The sequence below is a fragment of the Syngnathus scovelli genome, chromosome 4 (genome assembly GCF_024217435.2).
Source record: "Syngnathus scovelli strain Florida chromosome 4, RoL_Ssco_1.2, whole genome shotgun sequence".
In the NCBI taxonomy this organism is placed as follows: Eukaryota; Metazoa; Chordata; class Actinopteri; order Syngnathiformes; family Syngnathidae; genus Syngnathus; species Syngnathus scovelli.
The window spans coordinates 20,727,023-20,752,622 of NC_090850.1; the positions used below are offsets into that span (position 1 = coordinate 20,727,023).

Genomic DNA, 25,600 nt, shown 5'->3' on the forward strand with positions numbered 1-25,600 from the left:
TTAGACTCACACACTGAAAATCGTATTTGTTGTTGCGGTTTACGTAACCCGCATTTACGACTTGTAATGCCTCTAATTTGACTGGCGGCGTGTCGTGTTTGTGTGTATGTGTGACAGAGAACTGCAAAACAAGCCTGCTCCTCCTGGATTGGCGCCCCGGATTTCCATCGCACCGCTCCGTAGACTCCAGTGAAGAGCAAAGATGTGTTAAAAGTCAAGACGTATCACTCTTTAGATTTCTCGGTGATGACGAGCGGCCGTTTGGTCTAATTTTATGATAATATTATAAAAATTTGGTGACCTTAGCATTAATTATCATTATTATTATTAGTTATGAAAAATCCCCTGGATCCAAAGTGTTTGATATTTCTTATTCGAGTACGAGTTTGTGCAGAGTGAGCTGGCATGATTTAAAAGAAGATGTGATCTTTGCGAGCGGCGCTTGTGTTTACAGGCAGACTGCGGACTGAAGCGAGGCAAGGAGACACTCCGTGTACCTGCGCCGCGTTTAATCTCGTCTGGCGACGCTCTATAACCCACTGTCTACCGATTGAGGGTCGTTATTTAGACCCACCCACACCCGAGGGAGTGTCAAAGGACGTTTAAACGCATATATCAGCCGCGGCCTGGCGATATAAACGCACGAGAGGATGAATTGCAACCACAACAACAACGCGGTGAGTCCGTGCATAATGAGCGGCTGAAGGAGGAGGGGGAGGAGGAAGGAGGAGAGGGAGACTGCGGTCTCCTAAAAAAGAGAAAAAGGGGGAAAACACGGGATATTCGGATGATTTTTTTTTTATATATATATATAAAAGGAAATTGGCTTTTTTGACGCCACAGAACTGTGTTTTTTGGGGGCATGTAATCCAAGTTTTCTAGGGAAGATTTGATTCCTGATCATACCACCTTCACCAGTAACGGGACTTTATGCGTTTACCCCCCCACACCACCACGACATGGAGCGTGAAGATGCGGCTTACAGAGGAATCCCCGCCGCTCCCCGTTTAACCGTCTCCGTTCCGCCCCCCTCACCTACGCGCCGTACCTTTTACCGGCGTTTAAGCGGCTCCTTAACGGATTTACACCGGGGCGAGTATTGAACCACAGATTTTCGAGCGGGATTCTGCGAGCAAGCGCGTGGCTGCTAGCCCATTAGCTCCATTAGCCAGCTAACGGCTAAAAGGCGCTGGCTGAAGATTTTCTAAAGGCTTTCATTTCTCCTCTTCACGAGTCGCCCAGAAATAACCCGGAGTGGGTTTTACACGGACGCCCCCCTCACCCTCCAACTCGACGGGCGTATTTATTTGCAGGTTTTCGGCGGAGGATTTACGTCCCCGGAATGAGGGCTCGAATGGATAGGAGCCGCTTGACCTTGTTTTGGGGTCTGATGCTGGCCGTGTTGTCCTCACTCCGACCCGCCGTAACAGAGAGTAAGTCCAAACTCTTTATTTTTTACACACATATTGGTAGAAACATCTCACATAACGATTTATACAAAACGCAAGAAGCGGGATGGTTTTTTAAAGGCCAGTCTGTGCTCTATTCCACCTTCCGAATCGCGAGACGGTGCACCGGCGACTGTTGTGGTTTTATCCCAGTCACGTTTTTCCAATGATGCCAATAATGATGTCATTTGATGTCTTTTGGGGTTCTTATATGTGATTGTGTCAATATCGAGAGGCGCGCTTTAATGATTTGTGAGCTCATTTATTTTCATTGTATATGGTTTAAAAAAAAGAATATCAAAGACCAAGTTAAACGACAACTTTGAAGTGACCTTTGTAACTCGTGTTGGGGTGTCTAAAGTTTGAAGAAACCTCAAGTATAGGAATAGAAATGACTAAACTGATTTAATGGCTTTTAACCTATACGGTTTTATTTCCGATGAATATGTCCCACTGAAGACATGGTAGCTCAAATCCTGGAGGCGGTGCACAATTTTTCATCACTTCTACTGCACGAAGGACCACGCACTTCTTAACAAGATGTCTGACGAAAAAAAGCTTGCAAAATATGTTTTTTTTTTGTCATTTTTTTTTAAATTAAACCATACTTTTTTTCAATGCACAATTTCAAGACAGCACCAAAAAGTTTGACGCAAATAAATTAACTACACACTTTGTTGTTTTATGCTGCAAAGGGTGCTTTTGCATAAAAAAGGTCAAATTAAATAAAATGAGGGTAAAAAATGGAATCACTGGGGTCCACTAGACCCGTATTTGTGGAAACCTAAATTTGAAAAAAATCCTACTTTGGAAAATAGTTAAATCTGTCATGCACATTTAAAAAGTAGTGAAAGATTAAAAAAAAACTTTTTGGCAATCCAAAAAAAGTGTCCTTTAATTCATTTTTGGGTACCCAATATTTAGGGAGTCACTGGCATTGGATGTAAAAATAATGTCTCAAGTCAGTCTCGTACAATTTTAAAAATAAGTTAATTGCCATTTGCATTAAGATGGTAAACACTGAAAATATGTAATTTAATAAAAACTGACTGGAAGACCCATTTAGAGACACTTAATCTGGGGGAACCCATCCCGAGGAAATGAAAGGAATCCATGCCGACACATATGGCTTCCCATACATGCGTCCTGCGAAGTTTGAAATGAGCGGCCTGGCCAGTGACTCAATGGAGAAAGTCAGTCAGGCTGCGGATGAAAACCACTCTGTTGATTCTGACTCACTGTGTGGTTGAAGCGGCATCCACAAAAACGTGGAAGGTATCCGTAAATGCAGCGCCACAGCAGACCGACCATGGCAAGGGAAAAAAAAAAAAAAAGTGTAGAAATGAACAGGTAGAGAATTGAAACGCCAAAAGTTCGGTTCTTCAAGTGGCGACAACATGCTGTAAACAAATATTCAACCAAAACTGTCCAATGGAAAATAGGAATTGTAGCTTTTTTTTTTTAGCGCTAGCGTAAAGTGCTAAAATTAAAAAAAACCAAAAGATCAGTTAAATAGATTTGAATGCTTTGACTTTCACCATTTTCTGCTATCACCCCTTTATCGCGATTAGAAAATTTCGCTTTACCACCTGTCACGCTTGTGACTAGAAATGGGCAAGTACCGATATCAGCTATCAGTATCGGGGGATTTTATATATCAAAATACAAGCGGTATCGGTCACTACTCAAGAATTGGTTCAAAGTGGTATCGAACATTGTGACTTCCTGAGATTTACCCCTTTCCAGTTCCCCCCTACTATGGTCACAAAGTCTTGCTGTCCGACCCCTTTTACGATCATGACTTTCCCCCATTAGTCACCACTCGATACTTTCTTCGGTTCTGTTTACAACACCCCCATTACCCCCCCACCCCCCTTGCTACTTTGATGTCTTACACACAAAACCATTAAGAGACGATAGTCAAATGTGACCAATCAATGAGTTAATCAATTACAAGGGGCTTGTTTTGATACAGACGGAAATACTTCACGTTGCCGTCCATACTGCGAACCGGGGCCTCATCCCGCTCGCTCTCAGAGCCACTGTGGGAAGGGGCAGGCTGGCGGGGTTGAACCGGGTATGGAGGGGGGGGGGCGTTTAAAATAGAACAAGCCAAAGTACATTCACACGCAAAACAGACTGAGTTCTGTTGATTGGAAAGAGTGAGGAGCTTGTGAGAAGGTGCGTTTACGTCTTTTCGCCACTAGCCGTCACAGGACAAACCCGACTTCTCACCCTGTTGTCACTATCCTGTTTTATTCTTGCACCAACGAGTGGAAAGCTTTGTACGGTAAGCCGGAGGGATCAATTATATCTGGAACGATTCATTCCACAGTGTCGACTTCATCAAACATTTCGAATCTCAACGGGCGTATTTTCGTTAGCTATTCAAGTGTAGACAGAGGTCGACCCGTTTTAATATGTGTTGAAAACACGGCAACATTCCTTTAATTAAGCGTTGTAGTCTTACATAAAATGAAATGTAAACTCCGTAAAGTATGTCTGAGAAGCTCCAATGGGAACAAAAACATGGGGTAGAAACTTACCAAAATAAAACCACGAAGAGAAGTGACACTTGACTACTGGCAGTGTTCTCAGAGAATCGTGACACCAAAACGTTGGCCGTAGATACTCGGTCGGCTCTTTCTGATTTAAATGGCTCCGCTTACTTCACAGTAACTTAACTCTGGCCCTTTGATGCTTTCTGGGTGAGACGTTCCGAAGACTGGAGTTGGATACTAAAAACACAAATATTCATCAGTTGCTTTGACAATCGATTCGTTGTGGATTAATCGATAAATTTTACTGTCTTTGAAGACTTTGCAGTTCACATTTAAGGCTCAACAAATCTGCCCCGAGGTGTCACGGTAACAAAAGCTTGACTCGGCTTTTCCGTCCCCTCAAAACGGCCTCATTTCCGTGAGAGTCTCCCAAAACCGCCAAAACTGCTTTGCGTATTTCTATGAAACATTTTCAGACATTAAAAGCAACTGTTTTAAATTGTGATTAAAAAAAGCACTATCGCGAAATGTCGTCGGAGTGCATCCTTGTGGATTTCCTCTAGATTGGCCACGGACAATCGGTGGCGAGGAGAAGGTTATCAGGAGTAAATATGTGATGAAGGCTGACTAGATAAGCTTGTGTACTCAGCTGGACGGGGACTGAAGAGCGGCGATCGGGCCGCCGAAAAACCCCTTCAGTGGTTTTCACCCCCATCTAACGCGACTGGGAGCAGTTCCCGTGAAAGACGCGGCTACGGTGACATAACATAACACTGTTTACATAGACACATTTTTTATGGGGGGGATTAAAAACCTGATTGAAATCCAAATATTTCATGTATACACCACATTGGGAATATCCTCGCGCCGTTTCACACACATCCGGGGGCGAGTTTTGTCTGAACAGGTATGCGGGTTGTTGATAAGATCCGCTGACAAGTTGATTATAGAGAAAGACATCGCTGCCAAACTAGCACTTTAAAGTTTTTTTTTTAATAATAGCACACTAAAGAGAAAATCTAAACTCTCAGCGGCTTTTTGTTTGAAGCAGGAAGAGAAAAAAAAAAAAAGCTTACAGACTCTTCGTCTTGATGTGCAAAGCCAGTCGGTCCTAATTTAAAGAACATATGCAAACAAAGAGCGTACACATTAAGAACATTTGGAGCAGGGTGCGTTGTGAGTCACCAGGCCTGGCGTCACTTAACTTTTTTTTTTTTCACATTGAAGTCACTCGTCTGTTTAGGGGTTGAAAGCGGTCACTTTGTCTGCGTCGTTTTTTTTTTAGCTCGACAAAACGTGCTCTTGTGCTCCTACTACAGGACGGCGGTGGAATCGTGTGAACGGAGAGAGAACTAAGGGTTCCCGAATCTTCCGATTGTCATATGGACATTGATTTTTACTCTTCAGTGAACTTGTCGTACGTGTTTCGACAATGTGGAGCATCCGGAAAAATCCCGTATAAATAATCAGAATGCAAACTCGAGAGTCAAACCACCAACCGCAGAACTGTGAGGCAGACATGTTAACCACCGAATGGACTACAACAAAAAAATAAAAAATCGGTATGAATGAACATGTTCCGTTAGACCCAGAAGTACAACATGGTGGAAAATTAAAATTATCGATTCTCCAAATTAATTCAGATCATGAATTACTTTTGCCTTCAAAGACGAAAAAACACAACGTCCATCGAAGATGTCCACTCATCAATTTACGACAACAGCAAACATTTGGTCGGGCTGTAAAGAATTATCGAAACGCCGTGCGGATCTTTTCCAGTAAAATAATTTACGAAAGCGTGTCGACCGGCTCAGAAATGGAGTGCCAGCAGGAAGGTTCGGTGTGTTCTTTTCAAACAAAACGTGTTCCCGCCTCCGGTCGTGAGGGAACGTTTTGTCTTCCTGTCCAACATGTTAGAAGAAGAAAAGATCATGCTTTCTTGGCATCACCTCATCTTATAATCGCTCCCATATTTACCCTCGACCGATACGGGCTCACTGTCACAAAGACAAGTCTGAGAAGTGGTTCTTCATGATTTACTGGGTTTAAGTTTTTACCCGTTGCGTTTCTGTGGACGAAGAAAAAAACGCTCCATCAGTTATCACACCTGGGCAAAATATAAGGGCGTCGATCCGTAAACCCGTACCCGACCTTTTGTTGACTTTTGAACCAGCTTGCCTTCCGTTCTGGTAGAATCATAACACCAAAGAGGACTAAAAAACATTTTAAAATCAAACAGGCCCATTCGTGTAGCAAATGCGAGTATTAGCATGTTTTTCCGCCAGCTTGGCTTAAGCAACAACTTCCCCGATCCGGTCCTGTTACGTGAATAACGTTGCAAAATCCCGAATCTGTTGTTCTCCTTCTTTTGTTCCGCAAGTGTTTTGATCTGCCGTTTCTTTTCATGTGGCGCCTTGTTGACATCTTAACGAGCCGGGGTCAGTAAATCAACTAGCAAGATTGGAGGTGGACGCTAACGGGAAACAATAAGCTAAAGGCAGAGCCGCGCTTTTCCAGCTAGCGTTCCAATTGAACCTGACCGTCGTATTTATTTTGTCACGCCTGGCAAACATGTTCTGTCAACAAGTCCGCGGGCCAAGTGTACTGTCAATATTTGGGAAATGTATTGGATAAGACTAGCATTATAAATAGCGTTGCAGTTGAGGAATGAACTTCATTGTTTTTTTTTGGGTTACGTTAAGTCGTTTATTTTTTGAAGAATGTAAATAAATAGTAGAGCGTGCAATACCACTTTTTTTTTTAAAGGTGTGTTTGGAAGAAAATTGAATTTACTATATTTTTTAGATATTTTTAATTTTTTTTAGCTTAATCATGTTAGTTTTCTACTGAGTTAGTTTATAGCTGAGACTTTTAATAGTTATTTCACTTGTTAGTTGTTTGGTTTGCTAGTCCATATGCTTGTTTATTAATTAATGTGCTGGTTTGTTATATCAAAATCCACCATTAATTGATGTTCTTTTCCAAAATGTCTCCAGTTTGCGGGCCAAGCATCGACATCGGCAACGACATCAGCGAATTCCGCCGTCTGGAGAACTGCACGGTGGTGGAGGGCTACTTGCAGATCCTCCTCATCGGCGACAAGAACAACAACCAAGAGATCTTCCGCTCGCTCAGCTTCCCCAATTTGACTGTGATCACCGACTACCTGCTGCTCTTCCGGGTCTCCGGGCTGGACAGCCTGAGCACGCTGTTCCCCAACCTGGCCGTGATCCGCGGCCGCAACCTCTTCTACAACTACGCCTTGGTCATCTTCGAGATGACCAGCTTGAAGGACATCGGGCTGTACAGCTTGCGCAACATCACCCGAGGCGCCATCCGTATCGAGAAGAACCCGGAGCTGTGCTACCTGGACTCGGTGGACTGGTCGCTCATCATGGACGCCGAGTTCAACAACTTCATCGCCGGAAACAAGCAGTCCAAAGAGTGCAGCGACGTCTGCCCGGGCATCATGGAGAACAACCCGCAGTGCCGCAAGACCATGTTTAACAACAACTATAACTACCGCTGCTGGAACTCCAACCACTGCCAGAAAGGTAAGATGGACCTCTTGGTGTTCTGATGGTATGATCTGTTTGAATTTTCAACAAAACATCAAATATTTAGTCGAGGAGATTCAAGAAATGTGTACCTAGTTAAGTTAAAATAAATAGATAAATCTTGGAGCTAACCCGGGCCAGCTGGCACCATTTTTGAGGACAATGCACAATGAACAAAACTGGCAACGGTGTCACGCTTTCATCTTGCTCCTTCCCTCTTCCTTGTCCTGCGTGCGTAAGTGCTCACCCCCTCCCCTCTCTGCTCGCCGAAAGGGCAAAAATAGGTTACTAGGAAGAAATTGACGTCAAACAGGTGGTTTATTCAACTCCGCAAGCAGCTAATCATATTGTTCCCGGCTTAGAATTCCTCTCATAAAAAAAAAAGAAGAAAAGCTTATTATAGTGACAGTATTGGAGGTTATTTAAACGTTGACTTCTTAAAACCATGCTAAACTGTCAAACCGGTAACGGGCCCACGATTGTTCTCAGGCGCTCCAGTAAAATGCTTTTAATGAAACACCTCGACCCGAACAGTTCCTCTCGGTTTCTCTTTGCAGGATTTGGCTCTCGGCTATCAGCAGACGTTTTGCGACTGTGGATGTCTCTCTGTTTGTCTAGCACCGATAATATAGTGTGCTTGTTAGCCCGTTAGCGCATTTGTTAGCTTATTTGATAGTCTGATTATTATTCACCTTGTTGGTTAGCCCCTTGGCATATTTGTTTGCTCGTTAGGTAGTCCGTTGGTTAATGAGCTATTTTAATTTATTAGTCCACTTGCACGTTTGTTAGGTTTTTTTTTTTGGTTTTTTTTTTTGGACACACATGTTCGCTAGTTTTATTAGCCAGTGTCACCTTCCACATGAACATCCCCTTTCATTTTTATGACTGCGGCGTTTGCAATGACTTGCTGTGCCGTCGAGCAGATGCGTGTGTGTGCGCGTGTGTGTCTCAAGTGTTTCCCTGGTGACCAGTTGCCTCGCTTGCGGACTCAGCATGTTGATGTTTTCGCTCATGTGACAACGCCGGAGTCGCAGAGCAGGCTCAGGTTCGCATAGGATGCAAATGCCGAGCGCCCGACGCGTGAACTTGAGCGTCGGAATTCTTCGGAAAACAATCGTGTGTTGTCAAAATTGACCTTTGGGTTGGTAGTTTGTGAACTCGGGGTTGAGTTTGTCACAATATTTTGTCAACACGTCCTCATGGTACTATAAACCAGACACAAAGAGGTCAAGCTTAACAGGAAGGTGCCTGATAAATTTGATTTTGTTTGTCTGTTGAGTCTGTGGCGCGTGATGTTTGTCTGAAAGGCAGCCAGCGGGGGAAGGAAGCCAAAGAGTTGCAACGCTCAGTCTCTTGTGAGGGATTATCGTTGAAGATTTGATTCTTTGTGAGTCCAAATAATCAGCAGGTGTTTAGGCGCCATCTCGGCGGCCGGCGATACTACTCGCTGCCGCGGCGGTATTTGTTTGCTAGTCGCTCGACTGCGAAGTGGGCCAAACGGAACGGAAGTGGAGCAGGACCCCGTGAAGATACTGTCTGCCGAGCTCCAGAGGGAGTCTGCTAGTACGGCAAATGAGCCAGCAGTAAAGAAGAAGACCAAAACAAGTCTAATATGGAGGCTGTGGAGTCTGAAGTTGTCTGGTGGGGGATACCTGCTCGTGCGCTGTGTCTAATTGGGCACCATGAAAGCCCCCGTTTGTACTCTGATGTCATTCTTTTTTTATTTTCATGGCCGACGTAACTTCAAAAGTTCAAAGACCGCCTGGGTGCAATCATGGGCCATGTGACGGCGACTGTAATTAGGCCATTTTGTTTGTTTGTTTTCACGTTTTTTTTGTTCGTTGTTTGTGTGTGTGCGCCTTGGTTAGTTAGCGCATTGGTTAGCGTTCCATTCGCACATTTTTTTAGTTTATTCATTACTGTTAGTCTGTTTGCTAGTTAGTTTGTTTGTTTTTGGTGTGTCATTTTGTTAGTTTAGTTGTTGTTAGCCGATGACGTCGGTTGCTAGCATGGCCATATAAATATTATAATAATATAGTCAATAAATATAGTATACTAAATATAGTAATTAGAACTAATTATGTTTGATCTTTATGTGAATCACAGGCATGATTAAGTGCCTTATAAATACAGTTGAGTCATGTAGTACCTCAGTCTGAACATTAGAGGGCACTGTAAAATGAGTACATCGCGTAGATAAGAGACGAAGACGAAAAGGGTGGTCTTGTGATATCGATAAAACGTATCATGAGAGGCCATATATTTGTTTGCTTTCATGTTCTTATCTGAGCTCTCTTGTCTGAAAGCACCTCAGTCCTTTCTATTTCCGGACTAGGTTGTCCATTCATCAGCTCCATAAAAGCACAAGTGTTGTTTTCCTTAACGTGGACTCATTCATAAAAGTATGACATGGATAAAAAAAGAAACAGGGCTTCAAAGTATGTTTGCGCTCCGGGGGATCTTTTTTTTTTTTTTTTTTTTTTTTGTGGCAAAGGCGACATTCTTCTGTGTTTACGTCCCCTATTTGTCTCGGTGTCTTTTCTCACGTTTCGTCAGGTTCCCATCTCACGACATGCGGGGTAAACACCTCCCGAAAAGTACGGGAGGTTTTTTTCTTTTTTTTTTTTTCTTTTCAGTGTTTTGTATCTCAGGAGGAGATGAAAGCACATCATTAAAGTACAAAGAAAGTCCTCTGGGATTTACGGGAAAGGGATTTTTTTTTTTCTTTTCTTTTTAGTTTTGTATTTTTAACCTCAACCCACAGGGAATACACATAAAAACAGAGGACTCTGCTTGTTGCGCAGCCTGCGATTAGCTTCATTTACCGCCGTTTGCATGTCAGGGTTGCTCTTTTGGGCTTGTTGTTTGGCGCCGTCCTTGTTATTTATTTGTAATCCGAGTAGGGCTATCATAACTTTGTTTTCACATTGGATACCGGACGGGAACAATACTAACCATCAAAGTGATTCTTTTCTTTTGTGACCCTCTAAGACATTGACATATTTAATGATACATTGAATTTTAATTTGTTCCTTGCCTTGACCGCGTTTGATCGAATCGGCATTCGCCATTGTAATGAATGGAAATGGCGTTAATCCGTTCCAGGCGTCCAGAACACGACATCGAAAATGTTGCAATGTTTCGATTAAGGTCAAAATGAAAATGCTGGCTTTTATTCTATTTTGAGTTCATATTTTTAACTTAGTCAGTTCCTCTCTGTACGTCACTGAGTTCATACTACGAGCCTTTAAGCTCTCTTTGGTCAGTAGCGGTTTCCAGCTTGGAACTCTGCCACGGATGTCATTTTTTTGCTCACTCTTTTCCTTATAGTCAAATCATGAAAACTGACTGAGGCGAAAGTGGCCTACAGTTCTTTAGATGTTGTCCAAGGTTCCTTTGTGACCTCCTAGATGAGTCATGGATGTGCTCTTGGGCTCATTTCTGCCGGCTGGCCGCTCCTGGGAAGGTTCACCAACACCCTTCCATGTTTTTTTCATTTGTCCGAAAGCTGTAGCAATTGACTGATGGGTATCACTTTTTTTTTTTTTTTTTATTCCTCACCGTAATTCGGTTCGATCTTGGCATTTCTTTGCAGCTTTTGAGAAACTTCATTTCGGCTCTGTTGAAGGGGTTTTGTGAATGAAGAGGTCTGGAGTTCATCAAGGTTGGGTGTAGTCCGTGAAAATGAACCCGACTTTCCCCCCCCCCAAAAAAAAAGGGATTAGCCGCAGCTAATTCGTGATTTAACAAGGAAGGCTAGTTAGCAATGATGTTTGATTGTCAGCAAAAGCGGCTGTATGTTTTTGTCTTTGTCCGCAAAGTTGTTAGAGCTTTAAAACAACATCTAAAAATAACGCCAAGTGTATTGTCATAGTATTTTAAGTCCACATCCCGGCGACCTGTTCGCAGAAGCTGATTGGGCTGGTAATGACAGGGTCGGCTGTGTAAAGCAGGGACATTCATGGCTACTTTAATTGAACAGTCACACCCATCTGTGGAATGCCTGAAAGAGAACATTACTGGTTTGGTTGTGGCGACGGGGCCACTGTAATTACGCGGCCTTTGATTGGGATCCGCGAAACACCGTCTGATTGTGATGAGCTCTGACTGGCTCGAGTGTCTTGTCGGAGGTATGGTTAAAGTTTGTTTTGCTACCAGGCCTCCCCCCTTTCTGTTCTGCGGTTGCACAAAATATCAAACAAAGAAAATATGCAGCGGCGACGCAATGTGGCTTCTGCTCAAAGCAGACGTGAAATAGCGAAAAGTCGGTTGAGCAATTTTGATTTCATGACTTGGTTGTTGGTTAATCGGGTTTTAAAGCTAGTGGAGCTAGTTTCATTGTAGAGGAAATAATATGGATTTTACTTTTCCAAAGTGATAGACAACATTTTATAATTTTGTATTTTTGACAATTCCAGATATTGATTATGCTGTAGTGTGACATTTTTCGGTATGTTTGTACATTTTGTACAAGTCGGAGTTGTAGACTTAATCGGAGCCGGCGAGGTCGACTGGCTGGGCTCCAAGCAGGCCTTGGAGTCTAGTTGTGATAAGTCGCACATGAGCACGACGTTTAAGGTTGCCAGAGAAGTCTGCCGTGGCCTTATGGGAACCTTAGATGCCAGTTCCCCCTGTCCTTCCCATTAAATTCCAGGGATTGTTCAGTCTACTTTAACATGTCAACACAAAAACAAAATTTAATGTGCCTCGGCCATTTTGGATTGAATATGTTGCGTTCAAGTGCAAACCACTTTCAGCTATTTTCTTTAATCCTGTTACACTTGAATATCTTCCGATTATGTTCCATCCTAAAACATTAAGGAATATCTGGGTGGTGTGACGGGTCCTCGAAAAGATTGTCGTTAGCTTCGGGATGGACAACAACACTTTTTATTTGTCATGTCTCTTCCAGGGCAGTCAGTTGGGGGATGCCAGGAATGTCTTTTGTCTCGCGCTTATCCAGCGGCGTCAGCTGATCTGACAAATGTGTTTTCCAAACACGCTTCACAAGGTGAACCTCCGGCTCTGTTTAGGCGAGCCCGAGCCCAATCGGTTCTCTTCGGCACCTCCCATGCTTTGGCTACAAGGAATTATTACACGGGAAGATTTAGCCGACAAATAACTAAGGAAATGACGGGACATGTCAAGTCTAATGGCCAAATAAAAAAAATTATGCCGTGCTCTTCATTGTAGCTCCGCCCTTGAGCCGCATGTTTACATTTGGAGAATCTAAGACCACCCCTGCAGCCACTAAAGACGTCTTATCGAAGGCATCTCCGCAATCCCCCCCCCCCCGGTACGACTCAAATGACCATCACAAAATGGAACCTCAAGTCCGAGGAGCGCTTCACATCTGTTTCCTTTTGACTGTAATTATCCGGAAGAAGCCTTTAGACAACAGACCTTCTGTGGGAGGCCCTCCTCGCTGTGGGCGACCCAAATGCGGAGGAAGGGGAGAGGGAGTCCGTCAGGTGTTTTTGGTTTTTATCGTCTCAGCCAACCACGCCGCTATTTAATCCCGTTTGATGATGGTCACTTTTACGCGAATCCAGAGTCGTTCTCTCCAATCAACAGCGAGCGTAATAACGAAACCAAGTGCAAATCCTCGAGGTCTGTTCAGGACATCTCCACACATGCCCCCTTGCTTCTCTGAGCGTTCCAGTAATCAAGCAAATTTGGGAAAATAAACAGCGCCGGCGCAGACTCCATAAACACCGCAACAGCTCGGCGATGGACAGAAAACACAATGTGCCCACATATTACTGTTTTCCAGTCTCGCACAAAGCCGGCTCTGTTAGCATCGGACAGTTCGTGCGACAGCTCAGTGTTTCGAGACGCTAGCGGCGTGTCTGCTAACGATCATCATCGGAACGCCGATCTCCATTTAAAGCGAATTAACGACTCTCGTCTTGACCGACCCGAGCCGGGTCACATTCATGAGACGGTGGCGCCAAAGTGCTCGGAGCAATAAAAATGACAGCAAAGACCTAGCACGTTGTCAAGTGTTTGTGTTTGACCTGCCAGAAGCTATCAAGCATCAAGATAGCAAAAGATAAAAACAAAAAGCAGCACAGTGGACATTATTTACAGATGCTGTTGAAGTCCTCGATAAAATATTTACACAAGACCGATCTGCTCGAGACAATGGAGGGTATTGGTGGAAAGTGTTACTAATAGGACAAGACAACCAAATGGGCCCATTTATTTTTGAATGAGACCAAGCTCCGGAGAGCTCAAAGTTGTGAAAGCTCTCCTAAATTCTCTTGACAACCATCACCATTAATTAGGATTTGAACTACAGCCAAGGAACAGTTCCGGATGTCAACAGAACCAAGCGGCGGTGTTCAATGACTTTGGACTCGGTCAGAAGTGGCGAAGTTTGTTGGACCTGATCTTTGCTTTTATTCACGGAACACCAACCCAAAAGTGTTTCTCTCCACTTTTCGATTACTTTGGATATTTATAAATCTAAATTTGAACTTATTGTCGGTTTTCCACACTTGGCTGTTACGACTCGGTCCTCCCTCGGGGAAAAGGGGGACGGTAACTGATAATTACAAAGTCAGACAGGAAGCTCCCCGATGGCCTGTTTGTGTGTTTGTCACCTGGGCAACGCGGTCAATGGTAAACAACACCAGTGAGGTCACCATCGAGATTTTTTTTTGGCTTCCCATTTGATATGATACTGACAAAATAGCCAGATCGAAAGCCGATACGATGCAGAATATTGGGACGTAATTAGTAGTGACCACACGGATGATCTCGTGTTGCGTTCAGGGCAGGTGTGTTGATCTCTGCCTCAAACAGGAGACCATCGTCAGATGGGAACCAAACATGAACAAATTAGGAAGACACAGACCACCATCGACGACGACCAAAAGTCTGCTTGTTTTCGCCGTACATTTGGGGGGCAGCGACAATAGCTTAATTTGGATGCAACGGACCAGAAAGATTCTTGCTGTTTGGCCGCCGACCGATGTGGAGTTCCCGGAATACTTTCCCGCCGGGCAGGCATTTGTGAATCCTTTTTGATCAACACCGCTCTCCCGCAAATGAATGGCAAAAGGTGAACACACTGGCAGTCACGCAGCAGTGATGTTTTGGCCGGTGGATCGGAAAACTATTTTGTTGTTGCATCCCTTCATAATAAAACTGATTAGCTTGATTGATTTTTTTCGTCAAAATTTGCATCAACCCACAAAAAGTTCAGCAAAAACAAATCACAGGAACTCAAAATTGAATCCAGCTTGCTCTGCATTTTTCCAATCAGAATCTATCATAATATAAATAAACACACTTAACAGGAAATCTGTTCTAGCATGAAAAAGTGCAGTTTAAAAAAAATATTTTATTTTAAACGACGCTTAATGTTAAAATTGTGACTATTAGAATGAATGAATTGCATAAACATTTTAAGATTACCAAAATGGTGACTGTTTGACCCTGTTTTCATGATGAGAAAAACTTGCCGACTCCCCCTACTGGCAGTCCCACCCACAGCGTTTTTGGAGGCAAGCCCCGCGCCATGTGTAACGACTTTCCTCCCTCCTTCTCTCCACCTTCTCCCATCCCTTATTTCTTCCTGGGGCGCAGCAGCCCTGCAAGACGTTAGCACAAAAGACTGGTATCCATTATGTCTCCGACTTGCGTAGAGCAGCAGGTTCCCGCCCTTTTCCTTACCCCAGCTGTTTGTCACCATTTTTTCGGTTTTTTGTAACTTACCGTAAGGTCACAGGGTTTCTCAAGGAGGCGTAAGGAAGGGTGGGCGGGGGGAGAGGAGGAACATTGTGTGCCAGAGAGAGACGCGCTACCACAAAAACAGCCCGCTGAATGGCTGATGGGACCACACAGTTTGGGAGCTTCTGATTGGTGGACCGGTGAAGGTCACCTCTTGGTCATTAACTGATGAAGCCTCCTCGTCAAATCGGAAAGACTGCGGGTCCAGCGGTGGCTTTGTGGCTTCATATAGTTTTTTTTTTTTAATATATTGAGGAATGACTTTGTTTGTTGTGTTGACATCTGAATTTATTTCATTTGGCGTCCATTGATTGCATGACCTGCCCACAAAAAAAGCTTCACGTCTTTCTGGGATTGCTGTTTCGGAATTTGGACTTTATCCAAGTTCAAGAGATCTGATGGCTCCAAAAAAAAAAAAATGCTCACCTTCTTATTTACTTTCAATCACGGCTCACTGACTTCTTGCTCTGATTGACATGTCCAGCCTCTTTTACGAGTCTTCAAAAATTTTCAAAATGATGTCCTACTCCCCAAGGATCTAAACTGAATATTTCTTAAAGTTCAATAAAACACTCCCAGCGCTAGTGAGGGTTGGAAAGCGGCAAGTGCGTCATCATATCAATCAACATCATTTAAACAGAACATCATTTCCCATGACTTCACCATGTGGCCTGTTTAAACCGTGAAACCCCCTACATGGATAACGCAAGCGGATGACATCATCATCTCTACTGATCTTTTTGGAACTTGTGCTCCTCAATTCAAACTGCGTTAACTTCTCCCAGAGCCTGTAAATCATGTTTATTCATTACTTGTCCTCACATTGGAACATGGGTGGACCCGCCTAACCCCCCCTCCGAGTAGATTGAGCAATTTGTATGCTCAACAGGGAAGCTTGTAGTTTTCTTGTCCAAAAGTACTCCCATTTTTTTTATTTGATTATGTAATTTCTACAATTCCTCCCCAAACTCTTATGCAAGCAATTTAAAAAGTCATTGTTAGTCTTATTCAATTTTTTTTTTTCTGTTTTGCCATCAGAGTGCCCAGGGAAGTGCGGGCGGCGAGCGTGCACAGCGAACGGCGAGTGTTGCCACGCGCAATGCCTGGGCAGCTGCACCGTGGCCGCCAGCGACAGCTCCTGCGCCGCCTGCGTGCACTACTACCACCAGGGGCGCTGTGTAGCCGACTGTCCGCCCGGCACCTACAAGTTCGAGGGTTGGCGCTGCGTCAACGCCGAGCTCTGCTCCAGAGTCCACCTGCCGGACTACGACAGCTTCGTCATCCACGAGGGCGAGTGCATGTCCGAATGCCCCGTTGGGTATACGCGGACCACCCCCAACAGGTGAGCCTGCCATGCTATGGCTAGCTTAGCCTAGCCTAGCCCACCTAGCATTTCTATGTGAGAGTACCAGCAGTTTATTATTATTATTTTTCCTAAAATATGTTTTGCGCTTACTCATTTTTTATCTATTCATCAGCAAATACCAAAATCAGCGCAAGGCCAAGGCCAGATTTTAGCATTAGCACAATATTGCTTCGCTCCATTCTCGTCATAGCTCTCGAAATATTTGGTGAATCAAGCCTTTGTCTTCAGCATGTCCTGCACGGCCTGCGACGGTCTGTGCGATAAAGTCTGCGAGGAGAAGGTCATCGACTCCATGGATGCCGCGCAATCCCTGAAAGGCTGTACGGTTATCAAAGGCAACCTTCACATCAATATCCGCCGAGGACGTGAGTACGCCGCACCGCTTGTTGCTTTCTTTCCACTCCATGACATTTGTCAAACATAAAGAAACATGTCTCACCGTTCCAAAACCTTAAAAGGACCGCCGAGCTGTAGCTTGGTGGCTCTGAGGTAGTAGTCCAAACATTTGCGAGCAAAACACTTTTTACAATCCGCGCTGATGTCACATGGCGTCTAGACCAGGACCTTGGAAAGTCTGAGGACCGTGTCATTTCCTGGACTTCAAACTATAAATACACAGACGAAGAAAGTCTGATGATGTTCTAAATGAAATGTTTTTTTGGACATTGTCTTTACAGACAACATGGTGGCCGAGCTGGAGAGCTCCACGGGTTTGATCCAGAGGGTGACGGGCTACGTGCGGATACGACACTCGCACACGCTCAGCTCGCTAGCCTTCCTGCGTAGCCTGCGATACATCGACGGCGAGGAACTCCTGGATGAGTAAGAAGATGCACACTTTTTTTTTTTTTTTTAAGTTTACAGCTGTGATTTTACCATCATAATGTTTTAGGGTCCAATGAGGCTAAATGCTTAGGAGAGACAAAAGTCGATTAATTGTGTTTGACTGTATGGATTACTTGATTGGACCTAAAAGGTTAAAGATTAAAAAGTATTTCCCCCTAAAGTAAGGATAACAGCTAAATCAGTCTTAACGGTTCAGAAAAACATCCTCCACTTGTTTCTCCTTGAGTTCACAAGAGTCTTGCTGTCCCAAGGCGCCACATTGCAGTCATTCCTGTATGTCTGGGTGGTACCCAGCGAATCATAAAAAGCCACATCGCCCCCCCCCCAAAAAAATTCTCTTCAGATCTTATTTTCTCTTCATCCCTCCATGATTAATGATGACAAACCGGATCGGAATGTCCGGTAATGAGCAAGAATGCTGCACACATTGCAAGAGCTGATGTAGCCTAGCCTAGCTCATTACATATGCTCAGTCACTTAGAACTTTTATTGGTCCAAATACTTTTGAGCACCTGAGGTATCCTGGCCTAAAATCTTTTTAAGCACGTGACAATGGACATAAAAGTTTCCAAGTCAAATTGAATTTGAATTAATACAATACAACTTTCTTTCTAGCATGTACGCCTTCTCGGCATTTGACAACCAGCAGCTGCAGTACCTGTGGGACTGGAAGCAGCACAACCTCACCATCCGGACCGGGAAGCTGTTCTTCCGGGCCAACCCCAAACTATGCGTGTCGGAGATCCAGAAGATGTGGGAGCAGACGGGCGTTCCGGGGCGCTTCGACGAGAGCGACTACCGAAACAACGGCGACCGAGCCAGCTGTACGCTCCGAAGCCGTCCAAATATTTCCTGTTTTCGTTGGGGTTGCTGCTAGCTTAGTTTGGCTCTTTCCACTGCGTGATGTTCAGTTGAATTTTTTTTCCATTAAGAGCAGACATTATTGCGATTTCGATTCCCTTCACAGTTTCAATCTGAGAGTTTTACCGTTTCAAATTTAAATATCATTACTTAATAGTATTTATGGAAGTAGTGGAAGATAAAGAAGTTAGACAAGAAATTTCGTCCAATATTTGTGTATATAATTTATTCTTCTTCTATTTTCGGCCCTAATTCTCAGCTAATGTTCCTGTCATTTATTTTAACATCTGGATAGCGCTGCGTTGTTGGCGGCGGTCCGACAGATGCGTTCAATTCTCGTTTCCTCTTCAAATGGATGCTGAGTAGAGCGAAACTCAGCTGCAGTGAGGAAAAAAAAACGCATCATCAAGAACCCCTGAAGTCTCTTGACTTTTAAGGTCAACTCAAGAACTCCTTTTGATGCCAGAACTGTCTTTTGCACCCTCAGGCGAAAGCACCATCCTGAAGTTCAAGTCCAACACCACCAGCAGCACCAGGATCAAGCTGACCTGGCAGCGCTACCGCCCCCGAGACTACCGAGACCTCATCAGCTTTATCGTCTACTACAAAGAAGCGTACGTCCTCCCTTCTTCTGATCTCAGCTGTGATTTCTCCTGATGATCACTCACTACGGTATGCTCATTATTGACGACCCCCCCACCCCTCCTCCCCCCCCGTCTCCCTTCCCGCAGGCCGTACCAGAACATCACCGAGTTCGAAGGTCAGGACGGCTGCGGGTCTAACAGCTGGAACATGGTAGATGTGGAGCTGCACCAGGAGAAGGACATCGACCCCGGCGTGCTGCTGTCCAGCCTGAAGCCATGGACGCAGTACGCCATCTTCGTCAAGGCCATCACGCTCATGGTGGATGACAAGCAGATTCCCAGTGCGAAGAGCAAAGTGGTCTACATCCGCACAAGCCCCTCGGGTAAATATGAAATTGAAATATGAATGTGGCTGTTGCAATACACCTGAGCACCTGTTTTGTCTCTCTAGCGCCCTCTATGCCTCAGGACGTGCGAGCCTACTCCAACTCCTCCACGCAGCTGGTGGTGCGCTGGCTGCCCCCGGTGTCCCCCAACGGCAATCAAACCTACTACCTGGTGCGATGGCAGCAACAGGCCGAAGACCGAGAACTGTACCAGCACAACTACTGCTCCAAAGGTGCTTATGCTGTGCTAGAAACTTCAAGCTGGAAACGGAATGACAACAAGTTCTCCCTCTGCAGATTTGAAGATCCCTGTAAGGATGGCGGCTGTCGGGGTGGGGGACCAGGAGGACGACACCAAGCCCACAAAGTCAGACCCTGACAGTCCTGAGAAGGGCTCCTGCTGCCCTTGCCCCAAATCGGTTGAGGACCTGGAAGCAGAAGCCGCGGACGCCTCCTACCGGAAAGTCTTTGAGAACTTCCTGCACAACTCTATCTTCACTCCTAGGTGGGCTTTTTTTTTTTTTTTTTTCTTCCCCATGCCTTATTTAAACAAAGTTTTCCACTTCGATTAGTGTAGTGGGGGTTTTCTGTCCTGTGTAAATCCCCTATCCAAGTTTTCTCAATGGCTTTATGTTGCTTTTGTTTTTGGAGCCGGATGTGCCTTAAGTCTCTTGGTCAAAGTTGAGTCGCCGCAAAAATGGCTGGTGGTGTTTTGGTGACTCTATTTACAAAATTGCTCACTAGTTGTCCTTCTTTCCCTGAGGCTGCAAAGCATTGAAAACAACTCGATGACTCACTGGAACACAAGCCCACACACACACACACACACACACACACACACACACACAGAATGACTTGAGATCAACATAGTTTCAAAGCGAACAACAAACCTCAGTGCATCTGACATCTGCTCGCAAATAACCAACAACAGACCTGTGATGCTTTTATGGAAAACAACCAACTTACTTTCCCCCCCCCCCTCTAGGTCAGTCTTTCCAAAACGTTTTAACCCACACGGTCCCTTTGGTGTACCGACACAGACGGCGCACCCCCGTTTCCGACACACACAATAAAAACAAACACACGCAAAAACATGCTAAGCCAGGCAAAGATGATCAAAGTGTCAAAATGAAATAAACTGTCACCCCCTTGTGACAAATTTGGGTGGTGCACGTTACAGAATAAAAATTCAGCAGTTTTCCTCCCTAATTTTCCCTTTCCAGGGTTGAATGTTGACCTTTGTTCTTTCAACTCTTCTTTTTCAGACCTCCCGATCGCCGCCGCAGAGATCTCTTCAGCATCGCCAACGCCACCCACTCTCAACGCCAGCACTGGCCTCACTCCAACGCCAGCACCGTCCCCCCCCTGCAGGCCGCCACCAACGGCAGCGGCGCCGACCCAGAACCGACGGAGCAAGAGTTTGAGTTTGTGGAACAGGCGGTGACGGAACGCGAACTTCAGATCTTCGGTTTACAGCCGTTCACCGTGTACCGCATCGACGTCCACGCCTGCAATCGGCAGGTGCAGCGTTGCAGCGCCGCCGAGTTTGTTTTCTCCAGAACCAAACCGGCAGGTTAGTGGAAAACATCTGTGGGTATCATTGAAAAAGAATTCTATTTAATGAGTGTCTATTTCCGTTTCCCTTCCAGAAAAGGCGGATGACATTCCGGGCGTTGTGTCCTGGGAGAGCAACGAGGACTCTGTGTTCCTGCGCTGGCCGGAGCCAACCCACCCCAACGGCCTCATTCTCATGTACGAGATCAAGTTCATGCTGGGCACCGAGGTACGTCAAAAAAAAAAAAAAAAATTATTGCATCAGCACCTTTCTTTGCTTTGACCCGTGTCATGACTAAAATTAGTAGTAAATAATGTGGGGAAAAAAATATTCTTGCATCCACAGATTGTGGTCAACCTTGGAAAAAATGTCTGTACTTGTCTCTGTACTTCACGGTCCAATGGTTGTGTGTGTGTGTGTTTTTGTGTGTGTGTGTGTCAGACTGAGAAGCACGAATGCGTGTCAGGTCAGCTGTATCGGACACAGCGCGGCATCCGCCTGTCCAACCTAGGTCCGGGCAACTACTCGCTGAGGGTCCGGGCGACGTCGTTGGCTGGGAACGGATCGTGGACCCAACCGGTTGAGCTCTATGTGGCCAAACGTAAGACACACACACAGCAACACACTCCTAATTAATTATCAATACATAAGTTAAAATATTGGCTGTGCTTGACTCATCAGAACCTGATAATTTCCTCTACGTCGCCGTATGCGCCCCCACAATCGTGTTGTTCCTCGGCTTCATGTTCTCCGTGTTCTTCACCCTGAGCAGGAAAAGGTACGTTGCTGCGATGATGTCACCATTATAAACATGCCCTTAATTTACTGATTGCATAAAATGAAATGTCAATTTTTTTAATCTACATGTAAATATCTTCAATGTCAAAAACAAGCAAATATCTCACATATTTTTTTTTATCATTTGTAGCACAAAAAAAAATATTTGGGTTATTTTTCTGAATTAAAAAAGAAAAAACTAAAAAAAACATTTATTTTTGTGATTCTTGTTGCTTATGCTGATTTTTAGATTGAGGTAAATATTTGTGTTTTACTTCTAAAATTTACTGTTAAAGGAGACAAATTGTTTTATTTCCAATTTAAATTTTTGAGGGGAGGTCCTGTGTTTGCAAATGAGCTCACCCTGCCTCTCAAATATTTTTGTTTTTCTCCCAAATATTACTTTTCAATTTTAATTTTCTATTTGGGATTCTATGTGATTAATCCGCATTTCGTTGCTGCTAGGAACAATGACCGGCTTGGAAATGGAGTTCTGTACGCGTCGGTCAACCCTGAATACTTCAGTGCGGCTGAAAGTGAGTACAGTCAAACTAAAAAGTTACTCTCAACAAGTGGTTCCCAAAATGGACCTTCACAAAATGTCCTTACTTAAAAATGGTCACTTTGACAACGAGTTGAAGGCTACTCGCTTTTCTCCTCCACCCAGTGTACGTGCCCGATGAGTGGGAGGTGGCACGCGAGAAGATCTCCCTGAGCCGCGAGCTGGGCCAGGGCTCCTTCGGCATGGTGTACGAAGGCATCGCCAAGGGCGTGGTGAAGGATGAACCCGAGACGCGGGTGGCCATCAAGACGGTGAACGAGTCGGCCAGCATGAGGGAACGCATCGAGTTCCTCAACGAGGCTTCTGTCATGAAGGAGTTCAACTGTCATCATGTGGTATGCACTCACACTTTTCATGTCGTAGATACACTTTTTGCTCACCCTCCATTTTGGATAGGTGCGTCTCCTGGGGGTGGTGTCTCAGGGCCAGCCCACCCTGGTCATCATGGAGCTGATGACACAGGGAGACCTCAAGAGCTACTTGCGCTCCCTCCGACCGAAAGAGGTAATGACAACCAAAAGCTCGGTCTCAAAAAGAACTGAGTCAGCCAGCAAAGAAATATTTTTTTTTTATTGGATATCAAAATATTTTAAAAAATTACCCTCCTTTCTCCATTTCTTACAACAGCAGTGGTCCACTTTGTCCCTGCCCCCCCTGAAGAAAATGCTGCAAATGGCTGGCCAGATTGCGGATGGCATGGCGTACCTCAACGCCGGCAAGTTTGTGCACCGAGACCTGGCGGCGCGCAACTGTATGGTGGCCGAGGACTTTACCGTCAAGATAGGAGGTAAGGGTTTGTCAGGAATGTCCTGGAAGAATTTTATTGCTGGAGTGATAAGAATTTCACAACGTTGACCCAATCTCCCAAAATTCGATAACGATTGACACATGCTGCAGACTTCGGCATGACCCGAGACATCTACGAGACGGACTACTACCGTAAAGGCGGGAAGGGCCTGCTTCCCGTCCGGTGGATGTCACCTGAGTCTTTGAAGGACGGCGTCTTCACCACCAATTCCGACGTCTGGTAAGTGTGCAGTACCGTAATTTTCGGACTATAAGCCGCACCGGACTATAAATCGCACCAGCTAAAACTCGTAATTCAGGGTTCAAAATTTGCGAAAAAAGTCGCGGCTTATAGTCCGAAATTTACGGTACTTGTCTTTATGTTGGATCTTCTATTTTATTTATTATTTTCTTTGATTGTGTATAAAATCTTGCTAGCTGTTTTCATCTCCAGGTCTAAGTTTTGTATTCATTCAGCGCCACCCCCCCCATAAACCCTCAAAACTATCTCTGTTTAGGTCGTTCGGGGTGGTGTTGTGGGAGATCGCCACGCTGGCGGAGCAACCCTACCAGGGTCTGTCCAATGAGCAGGTTCTGCGCTTCGTCATGGAGGGAGGCCTGTTGGACAAACCGCAAAACTGCCCCGACTTGCTGTAAGTCCATTCTTTCCAAACTTTTGTTGTCGATTCACAGAACATTGTCGTCCGACTTTATTTTTATTCCGAGCTAATTATGTGCAGGTTTGAGCTGATGCGAATGTGCTGGCAGTACAACCCCAAGATGCGTCCATCTTTTGTGGAAATCATCGGCAGCGTGAAGGACGAGCTGGAGCCGTCCTTCCGTGAGGTCAGTTTCTTCTACAGCGCCGACAACAGGCTGCCCGACACTCAGGCCCCGCCGCAGCCTCAGCAACACGCAGAAAGCATGGATGACGTCCGTTTGGACACGCCTTCCTCGCCCGGATCCCACCCGCCGCCCGGGCCCACGCTAACCCCCGACTCGCCCACACGGCCCTGCACGGACAAGGAGCCTGTTGGGCACCAAGCGGCTAACGGGGTGACGTCATCATCGTCAGGGGCGGGAGCGCCGCCCAACGGGAGCGACTCCGTCGCCGCCATGCAGGCGACCCTGGACGAGCTGCCACCCTACGCCCACATGAACGGGGGGCGCAAAAACCAGCGTGCCATGCCCCTCCCTCAGTCATCTGCCTGCTGATTGGACGGAGCAAAGACTCAAACCTATCCTGCTGTAACGTCACCTTTTTTTTTTTTTTTTTTTTTTGTTCTACCAGATGCAACACTGCCCCCTTGCTGCCGAAAAAACACCTTGGAGGGAGTTGCTTGTTTTATATACGGTATCTTACTTTTTTTTCTTTTAGTAGAAACATAATTTCAGTCCATTTTTGGGCAGGCTTTATGGATGCTTAACGGGGAGAAGAAGCACTTACAGAGGGAGGTCCTCCACGTTGCCACCTTTGTGCTGGTAGGTGTAGTAACGACATAAGAAACTACATTTTGATACTTTGGTCTCTATTTTGATGATTCATTTTGTACTGACATCAAAATCTGAGCCACACGTCGTTGCCGAGTGCTGCGAATCAACACGGAAACACTAAAAAAAAAAAAATTCATAACCTAACCATGACTTTCCTTTCAGTCGTTTTTGAAGAGCATTTATGTTAACGACAAGAAATAGCGTGAAAAATGAGGAAAAACGTCTTTAAAAGCAAAACGGTGCAAATGCTTGGATGTACGAACAACGAGCACAACTGTATATCAAAACACACACAAACAAAATCCTCATAACGATAGTTTTCAGGGGGGGGGTTCAAGAACACTCAATTTGTCCATTTTTGGGTAAGCTTGACAAAAAATTACGGTGTGGTCCCGATTTCGATGTTCCATTTTGTGTCAACATCGAAGTCTGACATTAAATCATCTTCTGTGAATCGACATGGTACGTCAGTTATAAAAAACGGTACAAAAATCCACAAAAAAATGGCAGAGATTTTGTAGTTGGTACGTTAACAAGGAAAAATGGCGCAACCAAGTCAAAATATTTGTATAATGCAGAAAAACAAACGTACCAAAAGATAATTTTGATATTGCAGTTTCCATTTTGAGACTCCACGTTGTCTAGGCATTACAAATCTGAGCCACAAATTTTTTTGCGAATCGACGCCAAAACACTAAGTCACGGTGGTGTTATTGAGGCTTTTTTTTTTTTTTTTTTAAATGTTTTTCAATAGCATTTAGGCCAGCCTTTTTTTTGTCTGTTTGGGTAAGACTTTTTCTACTTTTTTATATGGTCCCCATGTTCATGTTGTACAGAGAAAAGAAAAGACAAGCTGCTATTCCTTATTTTCTCTTGTGGTTGTAATATAGATTCTCTATAAATATATATGACTTGATGAGTATATAAGAGACCTTCAGGTTGAATTTGTTTTTTTTGTTTTTTTTTTGTTAAATGTAACTGAGCTGGTTTCAAAGAAGTACGCCTCATTTTTTTTTTTTTTCTTTGAAAAGAGTCCCAAGTAAATCTCAGGTTTGTGCTGCCATTTTGGGCTTTATTTGTTAAGGATTGTTAGCCCTGTTGTCAATAAAAATAAACACACAATTCTTGATGATATATATA

At 44.7% G+C, this 25,600-nt stretch overlaps 1 protein-coding gene across 1 annotated transcript; it reads left to right on the top strand.

Annotated features, from left to right (window-relative positions):
• The first annotated feature begins 236 nt into the window (after window positions 1-236).
• igf1rb (insulin-like growth factor 1b receptor) lies at window positions 237-25,582 on the top strand. The gene is made up of 21 exons (XM_049717044.2): window positions 237-1,433; window positions 6,946-7,503; window positions 16,282-16,585; window positions 16,838-16,974; window positions 17,287-17,431; window positions 18,071-18,279; window positions 18,804-18,930; window positions 19,048-19,283; window positions 19,352-19,519; window positions 19,584-19,791; window positions 20,552-20,859; window positions 20,936-21,069; window positions 21,283-21,442; window positions 21,523-21,619; window positions 22,084-22,154; window positions 22,286-22,515; window positions 22,577-22,684; window positions 22,808-22,967; window positions 23,078-23,207; window positions 23,485-23,619; window positions 23,707-25,582. The coding sequence occupies exons 1-21, from the start codon at window positions 1,343-1,345 to the stop codon at window positions 24,179-24,181; spliced, it is 4,191 nt and encodes a 1,396-aa protein (XP_049573001.1). The 5' UTR covers window positions 237-1,342; the 3' UTR covers window positions 24,182-25,582.
• Window positions 25,583-25,600: the final 18 nt, after the last annotated feature.